This window comes from Actinia tenebrosa, unplaced genomic scaffold (assembly GCF_029948245.1).
Source record: "Actinia tenebrosa isolate PJP-AT-01 unplaced genomic scaffold, QUT_ActTen_1.0 PGA_scaffold0__85_contigs__length_37466705, whole genome shotgun sequence".
Lineage (NCBI taxonomy): Eukaryota > Metazoa > Cnidaria > Anthozoa > Actiniaria > Actiniidae > Actinia > Actinia tenebrosa.
In genome coordinates, this window is record NW_028292569.1 from 31150468 (window position 1) to 31164272 (window position 13805).

Genomic DNA, 13805 nt, shown 5'->3' on the forward strand with positions numbered 1-13805 from the left:
GGCTGGTTTTCAAAATAAATTCCTAAAATTGTAATAAAAAGGATACGAAATAATAAGAAATTGGCAATTAATCATGACTGGGCTTTTGTTGGTCTGAATTATTATTTGGGTTACATGTGGTACGACATAGTCCGTCACTGAATTTAAGAAAAAATATTTCTCCTTCATTTTGTCTGAAAACCTCTTTCTCAAAAAGTAGATAATATATATATATATATATATTTAAAGAAATTAGGCTTTTAATACTAGTTCAGAAATTTAAAAATTGAATTTAGAAGAAATTTCGTCATTTGCCCCTCCCTCCCCTCCCTAATGAGAAATTAATTATGCAATCATTGTATGATAATCACGTGAGTTGAGTGATAGAAAGAGCGAGTCGCAGAAAAGTCGACTTCTCTTCCTTCTTTTCGTCCGATCGGCTTAAAAGTTCAACATGATTGAGTTAAATCTCTGGGAAAAGTTCCTAAAAAAAGTAGAGCCCCATCTACCAGAATATTTACACTGGAATGAAATTTGTGTATGTAGAAAAATCGTAGCTGGAGGTAAAATTGTAAGTGAATTTGTTGGTAAGATTTTTCTTTCTCTCTCTTCCAGTGGACTTTCGTCTTTTACCTTGCAGAAGCAAGGCGTCATATTCACCGATGGACACGAGGAATGGAGCCTTGGGAGGTGAGTTGTTCTCGCAATGTCTTCTTGCTCAAAGATCGGAGCTTATTCCTGGCTTTTGAATAACATTTTTGACGTTAAGACCTTAGTTTTGTGCTTTTCTATATTATATATTGGCATTTGGCCCTTGAAATAAGATTGCATAACACTACTACTAATTGACCCTTATTCCTTTTGTATTTGTTGAACCTTAAACGAGAATATATTATGAACAATCTTTCTTTGCAAACGCTTGAAATATTTTTTTTGTTTTATCTCTAAATTTATGTTTAAAAATTTATACAAAGAAATTGACGTCTAAGGTTTGAAGCTATTTGTAAGTTGGAACGTTTGTATATTTTATCAAAATGTTTCTGCCCACCCTTAACCGAACTCTTACTAGTCTTCCATAAACAGTATCTATGAATGATATGTTCATTCATATGTAAATTCATATGTAAATTTATCATAATGACCGCCAAATTTCCCGCCATTAATATTTAATACATTATATCACTTCCTAGCCCCCTAAGCCTCTCTTTCATGCCCCAGCTGGTGACAAGTGACCTTTACAAAAAAAACTTGTCATCGGTTATCACCACCGCATGTTCAGCAGTGGTGCAGCTTAACAGGGTCGAACTGAAAGCATGTGAAGGCGCCTCTGGCATCCGCTATACTGTCCATGTATGACCCCGGAGCACAGCTCGAACCAGTTTGAGTTAGTTAGGGTTGATTTGAGAGGAGGGAGGAAAAACTGGAGGAACGGAAAAACCCTCAGAGTCAGAAAGAGAACCAACCAACTCAGCTCACATGGGGTGGCTGGGATTCGAACCCCAGACCTCAGAGGTGAGAAGCGAGCGTTTTACCACCACACCATCCTGACTCCCCATGCATATAGCACATCTTTAGACTCCTTTCAAAATTATGTTGGTTGTTGGGCTATCAGGAATATACAAAAGAAATCCCATTTGTGCTTTTCTTGTTAGCCTCGGATGTCGCATTGAAACTAACCATTTTGAAAGGGTACAGTGCGTATGTATCTATTGAAATTAAAACCAGTAATGAATATATGTACATCACGCAACAGACCTTAATATTTGTTAATGCATATATATAATTCAGTAATTTAAAAGAATGATGCTGTACGATTTTCTAATTCTACAGATTGTGGTAAACACAGTGTCTATATGTTTCTGTGCTTTTCTTGCATTTGAAATTTTACGTTGGTTTATAAGCTGGATTTTCTTCCAAGATGAAAGTAAGTTCAAACATTTTATCAAGAAATATTCAACAGTCTTAACTACTTACGAAATTGTTTTTAACTGTGAGATTTCTTTAATCTAGGTTTTTATTCAAGAATGAAAAAGAAAACGTTTAGGATCATTAGAAGTCTTCCAATCATCAGAGATAAGGTGATTCAGCTGTTTACTTAGTAATCTAGGCTGGCTCTTGCCTCCCACAGGTTTCTGAAGTCTCGGGTTTGATTCCTTGGACTCACTACCCTGACTTGAGTTTATGAGGTCTCTCCCTTGTCATGGTTCAAGGGTTTTTTTTTCTGGGTTCAATTATCATTTTCCTCCCTCAACAAAACCTAACTTACTAAATTTTAATTTGATCCGTGAATTATACCCATGGGCCATAATTTAGTATTACAAAATTATTAAATTATAATAGCAGATATCATGGATGCATGCAAATGAGACAAAAGGCATTGTATTGACCCGATGGCCTCACTTGTATGATTCTCAAAACAAAAGAATATCTCATTGCAGGCTCAATTGTAATAACAGCTATCACCTTATGTTTAGATTGATGCTGAAATGCAGAAAACATTAGATGATATGGAACAAATGGCCTTTCCATTACATGAAGGGCAAGTATACAGAACCAAGGTAAATAAAACATATCCAAGATATATATATAATAATTATAATACATGCTCTCTTTAGCTGAAAACAAGCCATGTTTTCATAGAAAATTTTGCTTTAGAAAATATCATTTTCTTTGCTCCGTTAGAGTCAATTAAAATTTTGGAATATTCATTTTGCTTCAGGATTCCTATCTAGTTTTACTGCTTCCACTTGGTTCCTTATTATCAATTAAATTTCCATTATTTCAGAAAATGCACTGTAAAATTAATGCAGAATTTAAGATCCATTGCAGTAATTTGTTCAAATATTTTATACTTACAATAGTGTCTATTTTGTTCTATAGTTACCATATAAAGGTCTTAAAGAGGTAAGTCCTATCCTTAATGTTATATTGGTGCAAATGTTTGGCTCCATACAGGCTCTATTAATAAACTTTTCATTTAATTTTGAAGAGGGAAGCCTGTCTTTTCACTAAAAAATTAGAAAACAATGGAATATGCATGAAAATTGTGCTATTTAGTATTACTAAAGTTTCACGGTTATGTTGTTTGTACTCTATATTGCTCATGATTATCATATGGCTGTCTTTTATTTTGTAGGCAGAACTCATGACTGAAATAGATAAATATGGCAAAATGGGTAAGTGACGATTAGCTATAGACTCCTTGCAGCACGTCAGAATGCAGCTCAATTCGGGGGACAAAACAATAGGTTCCAATTCTCAGGAGTTTGGAATTCTTTTGTTTTGTCCTCCAGATTGAGCTGCTTTGATGTCACATGCAAGGGGTCTATAACTTACCATGCATTTATGGACAGGTGTTGTATAAGATTTGATATATCATGATATTAATATAATATTGATCTATTATCTACTCATCATGATATTGATATACTGATATCATACCATATATTGCAGTGGAGATTGATTGGGAAGCTGGTCATGTGTCTGGTACAGTGTACAACGGAGGCAAAGAACTGACTAAAGTTTTGACTAAAGTAAGTAATTACTTTGTAATGAATCTTTAGGGACTACATCTTGCAGGGGTTGCAGTGGGGGGATGGAGGTATTCTCTCTTAAACTTGAACAAAACTGAACCTGACAACCTTTAATGTGTTAGACAGAGAGTTTGTTCTTTACCCTAGCTATTTATCATGAACCCCTGCCTGTTGTAATATTCTTGTTTTCCTTGTAACTCGTTTAGGTTTATGCCAAGTTTGCCTGGTCAAATCCTCTCCATCCTGACGTTTTTCCTGACGGTATGCCGTATGTCACGTTGCCTACATGAATATTATTTCAGAGTTCAGAGCATGGGTTGGTGGGGGGGGGGGGGGGGGGGTTGGGGGGTGGGATGGGTATAGGGTATGGCAGTTAAATTACTCAAGGTTTTGCTAATTTGACCTTGTCTTGTTAGTTTTCTTCTGTCCTGCAATATTGTTTCAAATCAAGTCTAAAATAATTGCCCATGTTTTTAGTGCGAAAGATGGAAGCTGAAGTTGTTCAAATGACTATTGCAATGTTTAACGGTGGAAAAGATGCTTGTGGAACTGTAAGTTGTTTAAAATTTAGCTGATATTAAACATCTGATGCAACAGATGCATGCCTGAGTCTGGGCCATTATATATGTGCCTTAATTATGTGAGAAGAAAATATTTAGTGGCCCATATTATATGGTTAATAAGCAAAACAGCTTTTTCCATGCTCTGTTCAGTAATAAAGCACAATAAGTGGCATAAGCATGAGTTTTCACTCAGTGAGTGCATATTATCCTAACTATATAATGATTATCAATATGGGCCACACATCTTTTGTATCAGGCCAGTAAAGCAATGTATGATAACTGTTTATTTCAGAGTGGTTATATATGATCATATGCATACTGTTTTTCCGTGGAAGCTTATTTTTGCTTTGTCTTCTGTAATCCTAGATGACAGGTGGTGGTACAGAGAGTATTCTGTTAGCTTGCAAGTCATACAGAGATTGGGCACATGAACGAGGAATTCAAAAACCTGAAATGTAAAGAGTTGGAGATTTTGAATTGAATCATTGAATTGTTATCAAATCTTTGTAACTCCCTTGCTGTGATTAATCATGTGTCATGTTTGTTGCAGTATTGCACCAGCAACTATCCATGCTGCTTTCGACAAGGTACAGTTAATCAATTAACTTTTGAAGTCCCCCAAATTAACATTTATAGGTAATTATAATAAGCATCTCATTCAGTTAGATTCGAATTAAAAATATCAGACAGTCAACTGACAGTGTCTGCCCAAAATTTGCACTTGTCCTGCAGTCTGTCATTAATTCCAAGAATATTGACATCTTCTTTCTTTTTAGGCAGCTCATTATTTTGGTTTCAAGCTTGTCCATGTACCTGTAAATGAAAAGACATGGATGTGTGACCTTAGGGTAAGTTTGCTTGTTAATATGATAGCAAGTACTGTTTGCAGCCTTACCAATTTAATACTAGGATTTTTGTTAACCATTTTTCTTGTTGTTTTGATCTTTTTTCTATTCAGGCAGTTAAAAGAGCAATAAATCGCAACACCATTGCTGTAAGCATTAGATGATTTCTCTCACTCCATTTGATTTTTTTTCATGGTGTCAAGTGCTAGAAAGCCATCATGTACCTCTTATTTTCCTTACTGATTTTCCTTACTGATTTCATGTATTAATTTAATCAGATTGCTGGCTCAGCTCCTCAATTTCCACATGGTATTTTGGACCCAATAGAAGAAATGGCCAAAGTAAGTAGTACAATGAACAAAATATTGACATAATTCGTTTGGCTTGATTGTTATTTACTGGTAAATTGCCAACCAGAATTCTATTGGATAACAGCAAAGCAAAGTGACAAAAAACTATTGTTAAAAATAATTGACACTAACATAATGGCAGCGATGTCCAAAAACACTGTGTCCACCTAAAATATGCATTATGTAAGACAGTTTATAAAATCGTTGTTTCTGTTATAGCTTGCAAAGAGATATAACCTTGGTATGCATGTCGACTGCTGTCTTGGTGGGTTCTTAGTTCCATTTATGGCAAAAGCTGGGTAAGTCTATGTTACATTTACCAACAAGCTACCCTACCAACACCTATGTACCAAAACCCTACTGACACCCCACCCTATTGACAATTTACTAATACCTTACCATCACTCTACTGACTCACTACATACACTCTACCAATGGTACCCTACCAATAACTAGACCCTACCAACGCCATCCTATTGCCAACCGACTAATACTCTACCATCACCCTACTGACACACTACATACACTTTACCAATGGTACCCTACCTATAACTAGACCCTACCAACCCCATCCTATTGCCAACCAACTAATACTCTACCATCACCCTATTGACACACTACATAGACTCTACCAATGGTACCCTACCTATAACTAGACCCTACCAACCCCATCCTATTGCCACCCATTACTAATACTCTGCCATCACCCTACTGACACACTCCATACACTCTACCAATGATTGACTCTACTCTTAGACCCTACCAACACCCTATTGACACTAATTTTGGGGTTATCTATTCATCGGTGGAACCAGTAAGGTTAACAAGGTAGTCCTGCCTAAATCACATGACATAACAGGTAGAGCAAAGGGAACAATCTTTACAACATTCAGAAAGGGGACGTTGGTCACTTTTGCCTTCCCTAATCTGCACCTACTATTATTAAACTAATCCTATTAACCTTTTTTTGGTGTTCTATTAGGTATCATCTGCCACCTTTTGATTTTAGTGTGGATGGAGTTACTAGTATATCTGCTGATACTCACAAGGTACTGTTCTGTAACATCTATATTCCTTGTAAGCAACTATGGGGGGGATATGTGATTGACTGGCATCTCAACCAGAGGTGGGGGGGGGGGGGGGGGAGGGGATCTGTGATGGACTGGCATCTCATCCAGAGGTGGGAGGATCTGTGATCAATGGACTGGCATCACATCCAGAGGTTGGGGGGAGAGGGGGGGGGGGGGGGGGGGATGAACTGTGATGGACTGGCATCCAATCCAGAGGTGGGGAGTGGGTACAGTGATTGGGATGGACTGACTACTGGAAAAACTGATTGAGACAAAAGTCATGAAAGGTTCAAAATAATGAAATTTGTTTGATGAGTGCTAAAGTTTAATACCATGTCTTCTTGTTTCAGTATGGATACTCGCCCAAAGGATCTTCAGTAGTGTTGTACAGTAACAAACATCTGAGGCACTTCCAGGTAATTTAGATAATCATTATTTATGAAACATAAGCTCCAACAAAGTGGAGGTTTAGCCCTTCACTTTTTGGGCATTTGACCAAGGAAGGAGATTTAATATAATATAATATGATTTATATAGCGCCTATACAAGTCGGCTCTAAGCGCTGTAAAATATATATAAATTATAATTCAAAAGCTAGTTTAAACAAATGAGTCTTAAGGTCTTTCTTAAAAGTTTTTAGACATGAAGTGTTTCTAAGAGGAGACGGTAGTGAATTCCATAGAACAGGAGCAGACACAGAAAAACAACGATAACCATAAGATTTAAGATTGTACGGACAAGTAACAAGAAGCAGTTCCTTGGATGAGCGGAGAGTTCTTTTAGGTTTTAAAGATTTTGGGGGGCTAAACCACACTTACAGCTGTATGAAGTTTTAGCTGATGCATCTCCTAGCGTTTTGAACTACTTCACTGTATATGGGCGTGAAGCAGCTTTGTTATTATCTTCTTTGTGTTTAAACTATTTTTATGGAATGCATTAGAGGAAACGGCCTATGATTAATAAATGAATTATCATGTTGGATGATAAATCTTCATGATGTGAAGACAAAGTATTAAATAATATCTTACTCTGTAAGTGATGCGCCTCTTGCTCCACTGCCTTCCAGTAATGGTTTGCATGTTATTCGCTCCACACTTCTTGGCACCTTCCCTGAGGGTTCAATCATCATCATCATCATCATCATCATCATCATCATCATTTTTAATTATTATTCCATCCAAGAGATTACATATTGAGAAAATTTCGTATAAAGAGGAATATAAAAGATAATTACAATACATTTATGATACAATGGACATGAATTTAGTGTAAAATATCTTTCTCAAGGATGGTAGGCAGCTCAAAAGAGAAACCAAAGGCTTATATTTTTGGGCTGCCTATGTATAGCTAAAGTAAAATTCATGTGAATTAAGGTAATTACGATGAGGGTTCAATAAATATAGCAAGAGACATCTTACTATGTCTAGTCATGTGAATAATCTATGCCGCACAGCCTCATTAGCAATTAGAAATATTGGTAGAATTAGGAAGTATCTTAATCAAACGAGCACAGAATGCCTAGTACATGCTTTTGTGACCTCTAAATTAGACTATTGCAATAGCGTCTTGCATGGTTTACCTACAAAGCAATTAAATAAGTTGCAGCGCTTGCACAATTCAGCTGCCAGACTAATAACTAAAACTAAGCGCAGAGAACATATAACTCCAGTTTTACGCCAATTGCATTGGCTGCCTATTAAGCAAAGAATAACTTTTAAGGTCTTACTAATTACTTTTAAGATTATTAACGGTTATGCACCAACATATTTAAACAGTTTATTAGAATCTTATACACCTAAGCGCGCTTTACGCTCTGCTTCTAAGAAGCTATTGATAGTTCCTAAATCATTTACATCTACTTATGGCGATAGAGCATTCTCTACTGCTGCGCCTAAGCTCTGGAATAACCTACCAGAAATAATAAAAAATGCTGAGACTGTTAAACAGTTTAAATCTTTAGTTAAAACATATCTTTTCAAAGAAGCTTTTGACTGATCTATTGCGTCCTTACGAAATACAGATTATGCTATCTTATTATGCTATATTAATTTTAACCCTATATTTGTGTTAACCACACTTTTATATTAGCTATATATTAATTAATTTGTTTTAGATTATCATTATTATAACATTTTAGTCTAGTTATCTATATATATATATATATTATAATTATTACGTCTTAATTATAGTTTATTTGTGATACACATTGTAAACGCATTGAGGCGTAGCGAAATGCGTCATAAAAGATGTAAATTAAATTAAATTAAATCACCAAATGTGTAGTTTTCAAAAAGTGTGGTTTTGTCTTTAGTTCTTCGTTGCTCCTGACTGGCCTGGTGGTATCTATGCCTGTCCTTCTATCCCTGGCAGTCGTCCTGGTGGAATTATTGCAGCTACATGGGCCGCCATGATGTACCTGGGAGAAACGGGTAAGAGCAATGAAGGAAACCTCACTGACCTGTCTTTATAGGAATAATGTGTGTCTCGATAGCTAAGTGGGTTACACTCTGAACAAGTGAACTTGAATCATCAATGGTTTCCATTGTGAACCAGTCAAGAAGTGTGAAGGCGTGTGCCTTCCAATCACATTGCTTGACCAATCAGAGCACAGGAACATAACTACTTAAAAAAATCTAAAAAATCTACAAAGCTTTTCGCTGCCGTATCACAGCGCGGGACAATCACAACAGCTAGGCTCCAAGCTAAGTGAAGGCCCAAAGATCAAATTAGAATTTAGTAGTTGATTTTTCAGGAGGGAGGAAAAATCGGAGAACCCGGAGAAAAGCCCTTGAAGTACAGGAGAGAACCAACAAACAACTCTACTCACATACGACATCGAGATCGGCAGGACTCGAACGCAGGCTGCATTGGTGCGAGGCGGTGCATCAGCAGCGCACGCCACCCGTGCTTCCCACTCTTCAACAGTTCTCTTCTCAGTTTTTCTCTTTTTTCTTATTCTGCTTTTCCCACTAATGCCATCCCTTTCATTCTGTTTCCTAGGATATGTAGAGTGCACAAAGAAGGTCATCCAGACTAGAGAACAAATACAGAAAGGGTAAATGAATAACGTAAAGAAATTTATCCCCAAGTTACAAAGCAAGCCAGGGAAAATGAGATGCAAAATAGGACAAAAATGCATTATCACAATTCTTAATGCGTCCCAGAATTCACTTCACTTGTGTTGATAAGGGCTTCCTAAATATTGATTGGCACCCAGAACACAAGAGATCCAAATGTGAGCAGTGTTTTGGGTGCCAGGACCTGGATTGAAAAAAAGTGGCACAATTCCTGACCTTTTTAAAAGACAATTGATTCAAATCATTTGTGTGTTGTTTGATATTTTATTTTTCTAGTCTTAGCAAGATAAAGGGATTGTTTGTCTTTGGTGATCCTAAAGTTAGTGTTGTAGCATTTGGATCTAATGATTTCAATATCTATGCTCTTGGTACTCAACTCACTGAACGAGGATGGTGCCTAAACTCCCTCCAAAAGCCTGCAGCGTAAGTATTCTGTTATTATTTACCATTTAATTTTTTCTTTGAGGTTTCAAGTTATCAGTAGCCTATGCATTGCTAATTTAAATTACTGATTAGCAAGTTGCACGAAGCATTGCAGCATATAAACTACATTGCAATTTGAAACAATGTTGCAAGACAAGTTGCTTGAATGCGTTTCTTCTTTTAGCAACGATTGCATCTTCGTTGCACCATGAAATCCCTCTTGCAATTTGCTTTGCAATGCTGTTGCCAGACAACTTGCGAAGTTAATATCTCCGTGTATAATTTGTGCCTTTAAATAAATTCGAGCTGTTATCTTATGTTTTTGTTTTCCAGGATTCATTTCTGCGTTACCCTACTAAGCACCCAGCCAGGAGTAGTGGATAAGTTCTTGAAGGATTGCAGGGAATGTACTGCTAAACTGATTAATGATCCGAATGCAAAGACCTCTGGAATGGTAAGGAGTAGATAAAAGTGAATTTCAGTAAAAAACAAGTGTCTGTGGAGCACGAAGTTGGTCACTCAAAGAATTTGGGAAAGGTCAATTGCTTTAGAATTCCACATGTTTTGCTCTCAGTGCCAAATATTTTATGCAAAATCAAGGCCCACAATGAGGAATAGAGAACTTGAAAGTGGAGTATATTAGTATCGTTGGGAATTGATTTTGGGAGGGAAGGGTTATGGATGGATACTGGGAAAATGGAATTAGAGACGATAGAAGGGAGGAGGGGAAGGGGACAGGGAAGGGGGACAGGGAGGAAAGGAAGGGGGAGGGGGAGGCAGGATAAGATTGAAGCATAGAAAAAAAAGCCATCAGAAATTCATCTTAAAGTGAGGGGAGAGTAAGATCGAAATCTCTAATCATGGCCTTATTTGTGTATATTTAGGGTGCCATATATGGTATGGCCCAGAACATTCCAGATCGTTCTATGGTGTCAGAGTTAGCATGTGGCTTCCTGGACTGTATGTACAACACCAAGAACCCAGGACTGAAACCCATATAGAATAGTACCAAATAGAATGACCAGGAACTGTGGCTGCCTCGACCAGATATCTTATGGTGGCTGGTCATCTTAATTATATGAAGATATTCAAACAACGGTTATTCTATGCGACAATAATTCTATCAAAGTGTACGTGTATTTGGTTACGACTTTTGGATCTTGAAGGAAATTCTGATAAAATGAAAGGAATGCATTTTCTAACTAACTCATGAAATTTAAAAACTAGAATGACTTGAGTTTGAGAGAGTTTTGATATGTGCTCTTAGTATAAACCTACTTTTGGTCTATCACAAATCCTGCACTCTGATTGGCTGAGCTGCTAGTAATCTATCAGTGTTAGACCACTAGTAGAGAAAATTGCCAGTCTTAAACTGAAGCAGCTCAAAAACTAAATCATTTCGATCTTATCTCAAAAATTGTTTATACCCATTTATTTGACCATTTAGTAGGTTTATACTAAGGCCCCGTCCACACGTATCCGGAAATTTTTTTTGCGGATACAGGTTGCGTCCACACGTATCCGAAAATTTTTGTGTCCGTATCCGGAAATTTTACGAAAACGGATACGTGTGGACGGTGAAAACGATTCAAATACGCTGCGTGTGGACGCAAACATTTTCGTATCCGCAAAAAATAATTTGCGGATACAAAAATTTCCGGATACGTGTGAACGGGGCCTAAAACAATAAGGTCAGCCTCATGGGCTATTAACTCGTAAACCATTGTTTATTAGCCATCCTGGGGGTAAGGAAAAAACGGTCAGGTTGGAGAAGAAGTGCATTGCAGGAGTGTTTTAGATGACGTCCATTTTATGCCCTAAACAGCCCCAAAATGCACTGCAATGCTTACTCGACCCAGTTTTCCCCTCGACCCAGGAATGGCAAGCTGTTTGTATAATACTTTTTAACATACATGTAGCTGTCGTTATTCTCATTCCAATTGGTCAACTTCATTCGTTAAGGTGACATTTTTTTAAGTGACTAAGAAAAGGACCTTAAGAATTTTGGAAAATGACAAAACAAGTTTTATCGTAGCCCATCTGCAGAGGAAGTTTGGAACCTATTATGAACCGCAATGCTTTGCAGATAAAAGTGTATACGAACGAATATGGTGTGATAAAGTAATTCAAGTTTTTACCAAACTGATAAGCATCGTTAGGCATTCTGTGCTTCTAATTTGTTCATAGTTTTGATACTAATGATTTCTTTCTCTGCCGTTGTTTCAACTTACGTTTCTTTCATGATTTATAGTTTAATATAATACCAAGTCATTAATTATATCATTTTGTTTGTGTAGTGATTCAGAGCGATTTCATTTAACCTGGAAACAAAAGAAATAGATGTGTTTAGTGGTATTTAGTTTTTGTGCTATTTAACGGATATATGGTCTACACTTTGATATCTTATAAGGCTAATAGGCTGCATTCATAATGTAAGGATTAGAGGGGGGCAGGTGAAATTTTGGTGGGATCTGAAAAACCTTTACCAGTAAAATGGGGGATTTGAAAACGTGCAACATTTTTAGAAGAAGCTACGAGAGATTGCCCGGGGGGGGGATAGTTATTTTTGAGGGGGGACTTCAACGGGGGGTCTTAAGATTTTTTGTCATTTAAAGATTTCACCCCCCTCCCCCCCCCCCCCCCTGACATACATTATGAAACGCAGACTTAGTCAAATCCAATAAGCCTGAAGCGAGATGACGTTTTACCCCCCACTCTATACCATAATAATTTTCTTCATATTAATTCTTTCATATCAAAATTTTTGATTCCTTAGAGAATACAGGAACAATATTCATAATTTAAGAACAAAAGCAATGTGAAAAGGATTATGGTCTAGAGACGGTGGATAAAACGTCATTTCAATTCAGGCTTATTAGTGGTCTATCATTAATGCTGCATTCTTATTGGATGAGCTACTACTACGCTATGAATTATTTTCACGGTGTATAATTTACCTTTTCATTCATGAATTATAGCCTATTACTAGAAAAAGTGCCGACTTTGAAAACCAAACATTTAATTAACTAGAATTTAAAACTTGTTTGCATCTATATCTTTGACCGACTAGTTGGATTTGATTACCTTTGAGAGAATAGCCCATTTGTTAATTTTATGATCAATTTATAGATTAAATGGTGGTGGGTTATTTGATCAAATTCAAACAAAATTGTGAAATTTCAAATATAATAATAATTTTGTCAATCATATTTTTGAAAATGTCTTAATCCATGCCATCGCGAACAGTATTGAAATACTAAATTTCAAAATTGAACGGATTTCTTGTAAAGTAAAAAGAAAATTACTTTTAAACTGGTCATCCGAGCCACTTGAAAGTCTATTACTATTTGCAGTTGTAATTACAAGGGCAGTTCTTTTCCTCAGGAGCGGACGGGGAGCGGAAATCAAACGCCCTTTGGCGAACTCGTGCATACTTATTGCCCTTTTCGAAGATTGGTAAGGCACTATTTTATTTAACTTATCCTTGAATCAAATAGAACGACTTCATCTACAATATCGTCAAAACTAAAAAAGATGCAGCGGCGGGTCTATATGACAACATTAACAACAAAGAAGTTCTCAATGTCCACAAGAAATTCACGCTTGTACATGAATTATTGAGTCACTGATTGACCACGATATTCAAGTTACTACACCCTTTATTCCCGCTTTCTCCCATCCTTTCAAGACATGAACACAGAAAGCAGTAGTAGGACCGAGACATTGCCCTAGATAGTTAATAATATGATTTGGCAAACGTTTCAGTGGTAATAAACGTATTCTTCCTTGATTATTGACATATTGCGAGGCACTTAATTTTCGCGTCATGTTACGTTCGCGACGCATCAAAATCTGTTGCGTTCGAGTTACGTAACTCGAGTTTGATTTCAACGCTGTTTGTCGTCGAGTTACGCACAGATGTCAAAGTGGGCGTGGCCCACAAAACATGGTTGTGTCCGAGCGCG

General features: G+C 36.9%; 1 protein-coding gene across 1 annotated transcript; it reads left to right on the forward strand.

The window, feature by feature from the left end:
• The first annotated feature begins 363 nt into the window (after positions 1-363).
• LOC116287788 (sphingosine-1-phosphate lyase 1) lies at positions 364-12189 on the forward strand. Its single transcript, XM_089040652.1, has 23 exons — positions 364-517; positions 595-669; positions 1810-1903; positions 1990-2057; positions 2454-2537; positions 2860-2883; positions 3116-3155; positions 3433-3512; positions 3719-3773; positions 3990-4063; positions 4442-4530; positions 4626-4662; positions 4852-4923; positions 5034-5069; positions 5199-5261; positions 5490-5569; positions 6253-6319; positions 6691-6756; positions 8652-8769; positions 9341-9395; positions 9694-9840; positions 10174-10294; positions 10725-12189. Exons 1-23 carry the CDS (start codon positions 434-436, stop codon positions 10839-10841), a joined length of 1746 nt encoding a protein of 581 aa, XP_088896778.1. The 5' UTR covers positions 364-433; the 3' UTR covers positions 10842-12189.
• Positions 12190-13805: the final 1616 nt, after the last annotated feature.

What these genes read in the sequence shown, in the direction of transcription:
- LOC116287788 (XM_089040652.1), top strand. Translation starts at nt 434, where the DNA reads ATGATTGAGTTAAATCTCTGGGAAAAGTTCCTAAAAAAAGTAGAGCCC. An exon ending in CCATTTATGGCAAAAGCTGG is followed by an intron (nt 5,570 to 6,252) that starts GTAAGTCTATGT and finishes GTGTTCTATTAG; the next exon opens with GTATCATCTGCCACCTTTTG. An exon ending in TCCCTCCAAAAGCCTGCAGC is followed by an intron (nt 9,841 to 10,173) that starts GTAAGTATTCTG and finishes TTTGTTTTCCAG; the next exon opens with GATTCATTTCTGCGTTACCC.